At 46.8% G+C, this 13,752-nt stretch overlaps 1 protein-coding gene across 2 annotated transcripts in view; it reads right to left on the reverse strand.

Moving 5' to 3' along the window:
* Nucleotides 1–5,849: 5,849 nt before the first annotated feature.
* KANK4 (KN motif and ankyrin repeat domains 4) overlaps nt 5,850–13,752 on the reverse strand; it is a 90,962-nt gene continuing 83,059 nt past the window's right edge. For both annotated transcript variants that reach the window (XM_025395711.1, XM_025395721.1), the window contains one exon: nt 5,850–8,087. In XM_025395711.1, coding sequence (XP_025251496.1) covers nt 7,983–8,087 — 105 coding nt within the window. In that variant the 3' untranslated portion in view covers nt 5,850–7,982. The remainder of the gene's footprint in view (nt 8,088–13,752) is intronic.

The following is a 13,752-nucleotide window of genomic DNA, read 5'->3' on the forward strand; positions in this document are numbered from 1 at the left end:
TCTTTCTCACACTTTCAGTCTGTCCTTTTTTTTTTTTTTTGAGACAGGGTTTCGCTCTGTCACCCAGGCTGGAGTGCAGTGGCATGAACTTGGATCACTGCAGCCTCCACCTCCCAGGTTCAAGTGATTCTCCTGCCTCAGCGTCCCAGGTATGTGGGATTACAGGTGTGCGCCACCACACCTGGTTAATTTTTTGTATTTTTAGTAGAGACGGGGTTTCACCATGTTGTCCAGGCTGCTCTTGAACTCCTGACCTCCGGTAATCCACCCACCTTGGTCTCCCAAAGTGCTGAGATTACACACATGAGCCACTGTGCCCAGCCCTTTCAGCCTGTTTTGACCTCTACTCATGCAAATGTTACCTTTCCCTTTATGCCTCACTCCACCTCACAGCTTCACTCTCTTCTCCCTAATCGCACCCCACTATGACTGCCTGAAATGCCACATGTTTCTTCATTCAGATTTCTCAGATAATTCGATGGTTCCACCCATAATTCCACACACCAGGCCACTTCACAGGCAGTGACTCACTTAAGGACTGGCTGCCTCAGGGTGCACAGCCTGTATTCAGGAATCTGCTAGAGCAACACATGGCTGTACCTTCTGCAAGGCTGTGGGCTGGATGACTCCACTGTGGGCATGGAACACGGACTGGTGTCATAAGGAGACGTTCCTTATGCCTAGGCATTGAAAGGATACTCCTTCCGGAAGGCCTTTCCCAGCATTTCCCCCTGAAATCCACTAACCATAGCATTTGACTGTTGACACTGCCCTGTGGTGCTAAGTGCATTTGTCTAACTCCTACTGCCACAGAGATCCAAGTGTACAATGGCTTACACATGTGAGAAGATTATTTCTTGCTCAGATATCAAATGCAGAATAAGCAGTCCAGAGAGGAGATGACAGCTTTATGGTGTTGGGGACCTACACTCCTTCTGACTTGCTATTCTATCATCCCTAGGACGGTGGCCTCATCTCCTCAGATCAAGATGGATCACTACCACATTCCAGCCAGTGGGAAGGGGGAAATGCATTTCCTTTTCCTTTAAATGCAGGAGCCAGAGTTCGCACACTTCACTTCACTCATATCTCACTAGCCAGAACGTAGTTAGTCACATCAAGCTGCAAGGAGAGCTGGCAAATGAAGTCTATTCTAGGTGGTCATGTGCCCGCCTAAAAGTTGGGAATTCTGATATTAAGGAGGAAGAGAAGAAAGCATATCCCACCATTCTCCTGTCATCATTTTTGACGGCTCTCCACTCACTATCTGGTCTGTCACCACATGCTGGCACATCCCATTCCTGATGCCTTTCCTACAGGGCTCTATTCTTCATCCCCACCAGCACCACCATGCACTGGGCCCTTCCTGCTTTATGCCCAGTGTCTCATTAGAACATCCTAGCTGATCTCTTTGCTTTCAGTCACCTTCTGTGATCCTTCTATCAATAAATAGCAAATCTGATCATATGCCCTTATTGTTTAGAAATCAATGGCTCCCCACTGCCCATAGCAGTAAGATTTTGAGTCCTTTTTTTTTTTTTTTTTTGAGACAGAGTCTCATTCTGTCACCTAGCCTGGAGTGTAGTGGTCATTCTGTCACCTAGCCTGGAGTGTAGTGGTCATTCTGTCACCTAGCCTGGAGTGTAGTGGTGAGATCACAGTCATTGCAGCCTTGACCTCCTGGGCTAACTTTAGCCTCCCAGGTAGCTGGGACTACAGACACACATCACCAAGCCTGGCTAGTTTTTAATTTTTTTTGTAGAGATGGGGTGTCACTATGTTGTTCAGGCTGGTCTTTAACTCCTGAGCTCAAGTGATCCTCCTGCTTCAGCCTCTCAAAGTGTTGGGATTACAGGTGTGAGTAACTGCATTCAGCCAGGTGCAGATTGTTGAATTCCTAAAGTTACATGCAAATTTTGCCTTTTTTTTTTTTTTTTGAGATGGAGTCTCACTTGCTCTGTCACCCAGGCTGGGTTGCAGTGGTGCAATCTTGACTCACTGCAACCTCTGCCTCCTGGGTTCAAGCGATTCTCATGCCTCAGCCTCCCGAGTAGCTGGGATTACAGGCATGCACTAACATGCCCTACTAAGTTTTGTATTTTTTAGTAGAGATAGGGGTTTCACCATATTGGCCAGGCTGGTCTGGAACTCCTGACCTCAATGGATCAGCACACCTTGGCCTCCCAAAGTGCTGGAATTACAGGCATGCGCCACCGCGCCTGGCCCTTTTACTTTTTCTTTCTTTTTTTTGTAGAGATGGGGTCTCAATCTGTCACCCAGGCTGGAGTGCAGTGGTGCGAAAATAACTCACTGGACTCAAGCAATCCTCCTACCTCAGTCTCCTAAGTAACTAGGATTATTACAAACATGTGTCACCATGCCTGGCTATTTAAAAAAAAATTTTTTTTGTAGCGATGCAGTCTTGCTATGTTGCCCAGGCTGGTCTTAAACTCCTGGCCTCAAGCAATCCTTTTGCCTTGGCCTCCCAAACTTTTTCTGCTGAGGCCTTTGCATTTTCAAAGGGGCCTGTTATTCCCGTCAAGTTACAGGCACAAGTCCAAATTCCAAGTATCAATGTACGAGTGCAATATGTTTCCTGACCTCTCTCTCACATCTCCTGTTTAGTCACGTCTCCTGCGTAACTGAAACTAAAGTCATTTTGAAATTGTCTCCATTGCCCAACAGGTCACACTTTTTCTTTTTTTTCCTTTTTTTTTTTTTTCGAGATGGAGTCTCGCTCTGTCGCCCAGGCTGGAGTGCAGTGGTGTGACCTCGGCTCACTGCAACCTCCACCTCCCGCGTTCAAGCGACTCTCGTGCCTCAGCCACCCGAATAGCTGGGACTACAGGCGTGAGCCAGCATGCCCGGCTCAGGTCACGCTTTTTCACGTGCCACATCTTCCATCCACCTGCTGTTATGTCTAAACTCCTAGGCTTCATTATGGCTTAGCTGAAAAGCCACTCTTCTGGGAGGCTTCCTTGACTCCCCTTGTCCAAGTCAGCCTCTGCAGCTTGACTCAGGCTTCCAACACTTGTCACATTTCACCATTGTCATTAGCTTACATCTGCCGCCTCCAACAAGCCCTTAACTCTGGAGCCCAGGACTCTGAACGGACACTCCACAAATGTTTATTGAATAAATGTCACCCATGCTAAAAAAAACTGGAGTGCTGTTTTTAACATGTGAATCTAAGCTTTGCTTCCTTTTTTGGGAGTAGTGGGGAATGGTGTCTGGCTGTAACCCAGACTTGAATGCAGTGGTGAGATATCAGCTCACTGCAGCCTCCGCCTCCCCAGTTCAAGTGATTCTCCTGCCTCAGCCTCCCAAGTAGCTGGGATTACAGGCACATGCCACCACACCCAGCTAATTTTTGTATTTTTATTAGAGATGGGATTTTACCATGTTAGTCAGGCTGATCTCAAACTCCTGACCTCAAATGATCCACCCATCTTGGCCTCCCAAAGTGCTGGGATTACAGGCATGGGCCACTGTGCCCAGCGTAGGCACGCTAACATTCTTTGAATGGCCCAAATCAATATTCTCTCTTGTTTTGGAGCTTTATTCATGCTTCTTCCTCTGCCTGGAACGTTCTCCTGCTCCTCTTTGCCTGGCTAGCTCCTACGCATCCTTCAGATAGCTAAAATATCCCTCAGGAAGCCTTCCTAGACCCCCTCCCCAATTCTAGGTGAAGGGGGGACTAGGCTGAGGGCCCCATCTAGGCACCCCCCAGCACCCTCTGCTCGCCCAGTTGCGACATGGCTCTCACTGCAAGGCGGTGGCTCATTTGTCTTTCTTCCCTGTTCATGTGCAGTGTACTCTGTGCCTAACTCGCCCGCTGGCATAGGTCCAGCCTCAAGCACAGCACTTGGAAGGGAAGAGGTACCTGATAAATATGCGTTAAATGTGGGTTAGAGGAATGGATTTCTCCATTTTAAATCTTGATTTCAATAGCTTTCTGTTGCCTTTGGAATAAAGCCTTACCACAGCTTTTACAGCACTTTCTGATGTGGTCTCCACGTATTTTCAGTCTCGTCTCTTAAAAATACACCCTTTGATTTCAGTGTCCCACTCAAACATGGCAGCCACATTGAACTGAATGAAGGCCCCCACACGCTGCTCTCCCTTCTTTCAGCCTCCACAGTGAAACTGCCATTGCACACTTATAACAGACAGTGAAAGAGCTCTGACCTAACCAACTCCATCTTGCTTCTAACCTCCAAGCGGTCCTTGTTCATTCCTGGGCGCAGGCTGAACTGACTTTGGGAGGAAGTTTATAGTTTAAAACAAAGATGATAACAGCCCTTTTTCAAAACAAACCTCCTTCTTCCCTGGGGACTAGACTGCCTTTGCAGGACAAGAAATTAGCCACGAGATTAGAAATTATGGTTTAGGAGTCATGCAGCAGGAGACTACCAGGTTCTGACCCTCCCTAAACTGCTCCAAAGATCAGTGCTTGAGACATTTTGCAGACCCTGCACTTGATGGATCGGCTGGCACCACCCAGATCGATCAACTGGCTCTTCTGATCTTGCGGCCCCCACCCAGCAACTGACTCAGCGCAAGAAGCTTCAACTCTCTCTGAGTTCATCTCCGACCTGACCAATCAGCACTCCCGGCTCACTGGCTTCCCCCCAGCCCCCAAGTTGTCCTTAAAACTCTGCTCCCCGAATGCTTGGGGAGACTTATTTGAGTAATAACAAAACTCTGTTCTTCTGCACAGCCAGCTCTGTGTGAATTACTCTTTCTCTATTGCAATTCCCCAGTCTTGATAAATCAGCTCTGTCTAGGCAATGGGCAAGGTGAACTCACTGGGCAGTTACAGCAGTACTCTTCTGCCTGGCACACTCACCTCTCACTCCGCTTCCTTTTCTGCCTAACATCCAGTAATCTTTAAGTTCAGTGGCCCTTCCTCCAGGAAGCCTCCCTTGACTTCCTAAGGCCAGCTCTGGTTCCCTTTGGTGGTACCCCTCCGGGCTTCCTTTGACCTTCTATGTGTTTTCCCTAGGGGATGGTGAGGCAGGAGACTGAACTGGACTCACTGTGATGTCTCTAGTGCTGGGAACAGTGCCGGGCACCTGGCCGGTATATATGTATATATACACACACACACACACACGCACGCACACACACATATATATATTTGAGACAGTCTCGCTGTGTTGGCTAGGTTGGAGTTCAGTGGCGTGATCTTGGCTCACCGCAACCTCTGCCTCCCAGGTTCAAGCAATTCTCCAGCCTTAGCCTCCTGAGTAGCTGGGATTACAGGAACACACCACCACACCTGGCTAATTTTTAAATATTTTTGGTAGAGACAGGGTTTCACCATGTTGTCCAGGCTGGTCTCTAACTCCTGACCTTAAGTGATCTGCCCGCCTCAGCACCCCAATCAATAGATATTTTTAAATGAATTTTAGAGCTGAGGGACCATGACAGGAAGGCAGGCTGTGCTTGTTCATCTCACCATATTCTGAGCTCAGACATTCCAAAGGAAAGAAATGGTTATAAAGGATGAGATCATATGCTCATGTCCAAAACTCGAGATTAAAATAAAATTATTAAAAACCTCAGACAGGATGGACAGTCTTTTGATAGTGATGAGTAAGTAGTCTTCAAGCCCTAGGAAACCCAGTTTGCTTTTCCTGGTAAATAAGTTGTTTTGAATATGATTTCATTTTTTTAAAGTGACCCAGTGAAAGTTGCCACCTAACATGAGATGCAGAAATAAATCCTAAACAGGCAACACAGGACACAGACTCCATACTGAAGACAATAGCAAATAAGACCCACACTGCAAATTCCCAAGAACCAAGAGCAGAGAAATGCAAAGAAATTTTGAGACAGAAGATTGTGAGGCAGCATTTTAATATAACAAACAATAAGGATAGGCCAGAGGCTTGCTACTCAAAGTGTGGTTGTGGCACGATAGCATCAGCATCTCCCCGGACCTGGTTGGAAATGCAGACTCTCAGGCCCCACCCCAGACCTACTGCCTTCTAACAAGATCCCAGGTGATTTGTATGCAGATAAATGTTCGCGAAGCACCGGGCTAGAACATTTATTAACGTAGGATGTTGCTCTTACAATGTATTTTGAGGTCAAAATAAACCCATTTAAAGCTTTTTTTTTTTTTGCTCATTATTTGCTCCATTCTCTCCACCTCTGAGTTGCATCAACACATGTCGTTGTGTTCTGGGACTTTGAGCCTCTCTTATGAATCACAATGGCATAAAGAAGTTTGCTGTACCATTTCTATAGATGGCCTTAATGGGTTACAGATTGGATTTTTTTTTTTTTTTAACTTTTATTTTTTAGACAGAGTTTCGCTCTTGTTACCCAGGCTGGAGTGCAATGGCATGATCTCAGCTCACTGCAACCTCCGCCTCCCAGGTTCAAGCGATTCTCCTGCCTCCTCCCAAGCAGCTGGGATTACAGGCGCCTGCCACCACGCCCAGCTAATTTTTACATTTTTAGTAGAGACGGAGTTTCTCCATGTATGTCAGGCTGGTCTCGAACTCTCGAGCCCAGGAGATCCACCCACCTCAGCCTCCCAAAGTGCTGGGATTACAGGTATGAGCCACCGCGCCCGGCCACAAATTGGATTTCAAAACTTCCATCAGCTGCTTCTTGTGCAGCACCCCCCAGGAGGTAGGTTGTATGATAATTTCCGTTTTTAGAGATGATGAAATTGGGGCCCAAGGAGGTTTCCTGACTCACCGCAGGGGCACCCAGCAAATCGGCATCTCAGCCAAAATGAGTGCGCAAGCTTTTGCGTTTCCAATGTAAAGCTCATCAAACTTTGACACTACTTCTTTTAATATAAGGGAGTTTTTTTTTTTCATAAGAGATTTAAAGAAAGCGTATTCAGATGACCTCACGTGAGCTACTGACCATATAAACCTTGCATGTGCTGGCCCCAGGGAATATGGAAGCTTCGGAAAGGATTGCCCTGCCCTGCCTGGCTCCCTTGCTTCTGCTGCTTTCCAGGCTTGAAGGCTCTGCAGCCACAAGTCCCAGAAAACCTCAGAACAGATATTTGCTTCTAGGGGATATGAGGGGAAAGCACCGGGAATTACCATAGGTAATGGGTACAGCTCTGCAGGAAATGTGGCGGCTTCTTGATGACAATAACCCATCCTCAGGAGGAAGCTTTTTTTTTTGTTTCTTTTACAGACTCAAAATAGCTGAGAGAATCTGACTCTGCCCAAATACATGTGGTGTGTGTCATTGGATTGATTTTCTTTTTTTTATTTATTACATACTAACCTACTAGATAATACATTTCTTCGTTAATTCCAATTTCCCTGGAGCACATTGGAGTCACTAGATGACTCAGAAATAGTCAAGACTGTACATTCAGCATTGATGCCAATGTGCTTCTTCCTACCTTGTCTGAATTTAAGATTTCTTTGTCAACCCCATCAAAACAAATCTCCCAAATGGTCCTTGTTCAGTTTCACCAGTCTGCATGGTGATTCTTCTAGGGTCCTCTACAGAATGCTTGCCAGGGGGTTGGCTTAAATCCCCTCCCATCTCTAGACATGCATATCAGTGGGACATATTTGTATACACTTGCTTAAAAAACAAAGATAGTGCACTTTAAAATTCCATGTAAAAAGTATTGCTTTCCTAATGTGCGAATGTGCTCCTGCCTGCCTTCTTGCTACACAATGCTACAGAGGGTAGAGTCATGAGGAATTCAAGGCTGAAGATGTTTTGGATGTTTGGATGACACCGATGTACCCCTCACCTTGCACCTTGAACCCTGCTCTGAAGCCCGTGTAGTTTTGGGGCTTGGCCTAAGGCAAAAACTACAAAGCATCCTAATGAGCAGAATTATACAACAGGAATGTATGTGCATATTTGACATAGTTTCTTCTCTAGAGGGGTGGCTCTCTGGCCTGTGACCTCCACCCTCTTCAAGGGCGAGGGAGGAGTCCAGAGAAGAAGGCTTTTGTTCCCCACCGCCAGTTCTTCTGCAGCCCCTACAGCCCCAGGGACCTGCCCTGCTCTGCGTGGGCTCTCAGAAGCCCAGCAATTTCCATATGGGTGGGTGACTTCAGAGCGATGGACAAAGCTGTGCGGCCAGCCTATAGGAGAAAAAGGAAAGGAGAAATAAATATCATCCAATCTGCCTCCTGCCCAGTGGGGAAGGGCAAGTTGGGAGTAGGGGTATGCCTGGGACACAGGTGTCTATGAAGGCTTCCAGAGGCCTCCGTAGAGGAGAAGATTCAAATGGCAAGAGGATCACCAGAAATGCGGTCCCTTCCATAGAAACAACAGTAATTCCTGGGAAATCTGTGACAAAGAAATAAAGAAGGGTCATCTGGTTTTTAATGCTTTTTTTTTTTTTTTTTTGAGATGGAGTCTCATTCTATCATCCAGGGTGGAGTGCAGTGGCGCAATCACAGCTCACTGCAACCTTCGTCTCCTGGGCTCAGGTGATCTTCCACCTTCAGCCTCCCAAGTAGCTGGGATTACAGGTACACACCACCATGCCTGGCTAATTTTTGTGTTTTTTTGTAGAGATGGGGTGTCAACAAGTTGCCCAGGCTGGTCTCAAACTCCTGGGCTGAAGTGGTCTGCCCACCTTGGCCTCCCAAACTGCTGGGATTATAGGTGTGAACTACTGAGCCCAGTCCCACTTTTTTCTACTTTAAATTGGAAAACAGGAAATAAAATAACTGCTGCTATTCCATTACATGTATCTAAGTGAAAGCTAGCATTCTGGTGTGTTTTCCTCCAATCTTTTCTCCGGTGCAAATTTGTTGTTGGTTCTTTTTTTTTAATTTTAATTTTTTGTAGAGACAGGGTCTCCCTATGTTGCTCAGGCTGGTCTTGAACTCCTGGGCTCAAGTGACCCTCCCACATTGGCTTCCCAAAGTTTTAGGATTACAGGCATGAATTGTAATCCTCTCCTGTCCTGCACCTGTCCTGTTGTTGGTTTTTAAATAAAGGAATGATATTGTATATCGACTTTGAATTTGCTTTAATTCTTAATTTACCATGATATGCTATAAGATTTTTCTTTATTCTTACATAGCCATTATAATGCATGATTTTTCTTTTTGGCTGTGTAATATTCCATAATTTACTAATTTTTACTAATTATGGAAATATTCCATAACTTGCTTTCAATGGAAATTTATGTTGTTTCCAAGTCTCTGCCATCATAATCTTAGTGCAAAAAGCATTTTCCTATTTTTAATTATTTCCTAAGGACTGACTCTAAGAAGTGGGCTCAGAGGCCAGGTGCGGTGGCTCACACCTGTAATCTCAGCACTTTGGGAGGCCAAGGCCAGTGGATCACCTGAGGTCGGGAGTTCAAGACCAGCCTGACCAACATGGAGAAACCCCCTCTCTACTAAAAATACAAAATTAGCCTGGCGTGGTGGCGCATGTCTGTAATCCCAGCTACTCGGGAGGCTGAGGCACGGGAATCGCTTGAACCTGGGAGGCGGAGGTTGAGGTGAGCCGAGATTGCGCCATTGCACTCCAGCCTGGGCAACAAGAGTGAAACTCTATCCCTAAATAAATAAATAAATAAATAAATAAATAATAAAATAAAAAGAAGTGGGCTCAGAGCATTGAAGGACATGCACATTTTTACCTCCTGATCTGTGATGCCACAGCATTCTTTACATTGACACGCAATGCAGGAAGCTGACAGTCCCACTGTCTAAAGAAGCTGCACCCAGAGGGCTTCATCAGGCACCACCGGCCTGACTGAGCAGCCACAGTCTCTTATGAATGAGCCCAGTCCCACGTCCAGAATTCTGAACTCTCAACAGCTCTGAAAACCACACTCTTTAGGTAACTTCTTGGGAGCTGAAATCTGACCTGAGGCTGTTGGCCTACTGTGAATATTTTGACATTTTGCTGCTGTAAAGGGTTTGATGGGTAGGGACACCCAAGACCCCACTAGATTGTTCTCTACTGCATAGGCACAGATTTACTTCCTAAAATGTGGACAATTCTTTCACAGAAGCAGGTAGGAAGTGTTAACACCCAGCTTAACACTTCAGGCTTTTTCCCATGCACAGGGATGGAATCCAGTGGCCATCAGGGCTCCCACGCATGCAAATAACTATAAAGCATGGCAAAGCACTAAACGAGTCAGAAGACAGGAACAGAGTGAGCTCAGGGGAGAGGACGGCCACTGTGTGCCAGGGCGGGGTAGAAGATGGCTGGGGGGAGGCAGAGGAAGGAAGTGGTGTTTCAGTAGGACCCCCAAAGATGGCACATGGGCTTCTCAAAACATACAAAGTTCTTTCCCTGAAAAGCCCTCATGACTCCCTAGACTTTTCTTTTACCACTTGCTATATGCTGGTATTTGTGGGGTTATTTGGTAAATTTCGGTCTCCACAAGGTCAAGAACCTGATCTGGCCTGTTCACTGCTGCATGCTGGCACCCGGCCCAGAGCCTGGCGTTTGGTCAGCCCTCAACAAGCATTGTTGAAAGAGAGAATGCTGCACGAGAACCTAATGGTATTCATTCAAGCTGATGGAATCTAAATCCTAGTGAACGGGTTCTTACACTGGAAAGTACTGGAACAAAGCAAAGCTTTTAAGCAGGGAGTCCTATAAAAGCCTCCTAAAGGAGGGGCCTGGGTTTACTTAGGCTCGAGTTCCTGCTCCTGAGCTCCATCCGCTGTGCCTTGTCAATCCTGAGGCTCTATGTAAACACAGAGTATGTGCTGACAGTGTTTACGCAGAAGAGCCATAGGCCAGTCCCAGGGGAGGCGCACCTTTTAACAGGGTCCATCTGGAGGACAGCCTGCAGCTGTGGACTCCTCGACTGCTGACATGGAGGGCAGAGGACCGCATTCAGCTCAGGAGGTGTGGCCACAGAGACAACTTGGCGAGGGTTAGTGTTCCTCAGATGCCTCTGCCAGAACCTGGGGAACAAGCTCATGCCATGCAGCTCCCGTGGGAGCCAGGTATGGTGAGCCCCTGCTCGACAACACTCCAGAGCTGCTCTAGGAGATCCTGACTGAAGAGATGGGGGACTAGCCAGATATGGTGCAAAAGTTGCAGGTAACTTCAGGGATTCAAAAATCTGCACTTGGCCAGGCGCACTGGCTCATGCTTGTAATCCCAACACTTTGGGAGGCTGAGGTAAGAGGATCACTTGAACCCGGGAGGCTGAGGTAAGAGGTCACTTGAACCCAGGAGGTCAAGGTTGCAATAAGCCATGATCGTGCCACTGCATTCCAGCCTGGGCGACAGGGTGAGACCCTATTTAAAAAAAAAAAAAGGAGGAAAGAAAAAGAGAAGTGTGCAGGCAGCTGGCACAACTGTACAACTGTGTGTGTACCCGTGTGTTGGAGGGGGTGTCTTTGAATTCATCACAAGCCCACTACGTATCACCCAAACATGAGCAAGGCATAATCTCTGCCTTCAAGAAGTTTTCAATCTGATGGGTGCTTTAAAGAGGCTGACAAATTAAAGGGTGGGCTCTGAGACCCAGAAGAGGCTGGGTGATGGATTTCCTCAAATTGTCTTTAAATCTAGGGGAAGGGCCTGGCCAGCTGTTCTGGAAGTTCTGCATTTATACCGAGCTTTAAATGTTGACGAAATAAACCAATTTCAGGAGATGAATTCTCTCCCAGTTTTCCACAGACATTCCCAAATGAGTTCTGCTGTTAACACCTAAGCCTCCATAGGAAAGATGAATATGGAAATGATATGGTGGGTACAATAAGGGCCAGACTTTCCCCCTAAATGTGAAGCACCAGGTACAAGCCTTGGTACTTGGTAGAACCTTGTCAAAAGCTCCCTTTTCCCACTGAAATGTCTTACCCTGTGGATGGAGACACTGTGCTCCCCAAAGGCACCCTCGGGAATCTGCATCTGAATCAAACCCGACCCAGGTGGGCAGCACGTGACCACTGTATCCGAGTGGGGTCTGGAACCTGCCTTACCTGTGGGCCCATTACCTGCACTACCTGGGCACCACTGTGCTGGCTGGGCTTTCCCTGAGTTGCTCCAGCTTCTGCCAGGATAGATTTCCTCCTCCATCTCCTGATTAGCACTCCAGTCCCTCCCTTCCAGGCTTACAGCCTACCCAAATTCCAGCCTGCCCGGTCCTCAGCCTGGCCTGGCTCTCCCTGATCCAGCACTTCACCAGGATTGGTTACCTAAACCCACCTGGATTTCAGTGTTTGCCTAGACCAGGCGTTCTCAATTGCAGCACTACTGATATTTCGACCAGATAATTTTTTTGTTTTTGTTTTTTTTTTGAGACAGAGTCTTGCTCTTTTACCCAGGCTGGAGTGCAGTGGCACGATCTCAGCTCACTGCAACCTCCACCTCCCAGGTTCAAGCGATTCTCCTGTCTCAGCCTCCCGAGTAGCTGGGATTACAGGCGTGTGCCACCACACCTAATTTTTGTGTTTTTAGCAGAGACAGGGTTTCAAAATGTTGGCCAGGCTGGTCTTGAACTCCTGACCTCAAGTGATCTGCCTGCCTTGGCCTCCCAAAGTGCTGGGATTACAGACATGAGCCACCGGGCCTGGATGGATAAGTGTTAATTCTTTGCTGTTCCTGTGTATTGTAGGATGTTTAGCTGTATCCCTGGCCTCTACCTACTAGATGTCAGGAGCATTTGCTCACCCACTTGTGACTAAAAATGTCCCCAGACATTGCCAAAACTCCCCCAGAGGGTAAAATCACCCCGACTGAGAACCACTAGATTGGCCCAAGTCTGTCAGTGGCTTCTCCCTTCGGGGTCGGTCGCTCTACTCTGATTGGTTCCCCTAATTCCAGACCTTTGTTCTCTCTGCTCCCTCCAGACACTGTCTGTAAATGCCATGGTCCCTGCTGGTTGATGTGGTATTTTTTTTGTTTTAGCTACCACTATTCATCTATTCATAATTAAAACAGTTACCATCCCCTGTGTACTCCTAGATGTCAGATTCAGCCTTTATAAACATTACAGTATTTAGGTAGAGTCTATGCTGTCCCCATTTTACAGATGAGCATCTAGAGGCCCAGAATAGTTAGATCACCTACCCAAAGTCACTGAACCTAGATTCGAACTCATGAGTGTTTAATTTATTTTTATTTTTATTTTTTTTGAGACAGGGTCTCACTCTGGTATGATCACGGCTCACTGTAGCTTCAACTTCCCAGGCTCAGGCAATCTTCCTGCCTCAGCCTCCTGAGTAGCTGGGACTACAGGTGCAAGCCACCACGCTTGGCTAATCTTTTTCTGTTTTCTGTAGAGAGGGAGTGATATGGTTTGGCTGTGTCCTCACCCAAATGTCATCTTGAATTCCCATGTGTTGTGGGAGGGAACTGTGTGAGGTAATTGACTCATGGGGGCAGGTCTTTCCTGTGCTGTTCTCATGATAGTGAGTAAGTCTCATGAGATCTGATGGTTATTATAAGGGGGAGTGTTCTTGCACAAGTTCTCTCTTCACCTGCTGCTATCTGTGTAAGATGTGATTTGCTCCTCCTTGCCTTCTGCCATGATTGTGAGACTTTCCCAGCCATGTGAAACTGTAAATCCAATTAAACCTCTTTCTTTTGTAAATTGTCCAGTCTCAGGTATGTCTTTATCAGCAGTGTGAAAATGGACTAATACAGGGGGTCTCACTTTGTTGCCAAGACTGGTCTCAAACTCCTGGGCTCAAGCAATCCTCCCCACCTGGCCTCCCAAAGTGTTGGGATTACAGGCATGAGCCGCTGCACCTGGTCTCATGAGTGTTTAAAGTCCATGCTTCTTTTTTTTTTTTTTTTTTTTTTTTTTTT

Source organism: Theropithecus gelada, chromosome 1 (assembly GCF_003255815.1).
Source record: "Theropithecus gelada isolate Dixy chromosome 1, Tgel_1.0, whole genome shotgun sequence".
In the NCBI taxonomy this organism is placed as follows: domain Eukaryota; kingdom Metazoa; phylum Chordata; class Mammalia; order Primates; family Cercopithecidae; genus Theropithecus; species Theropithecus gelada.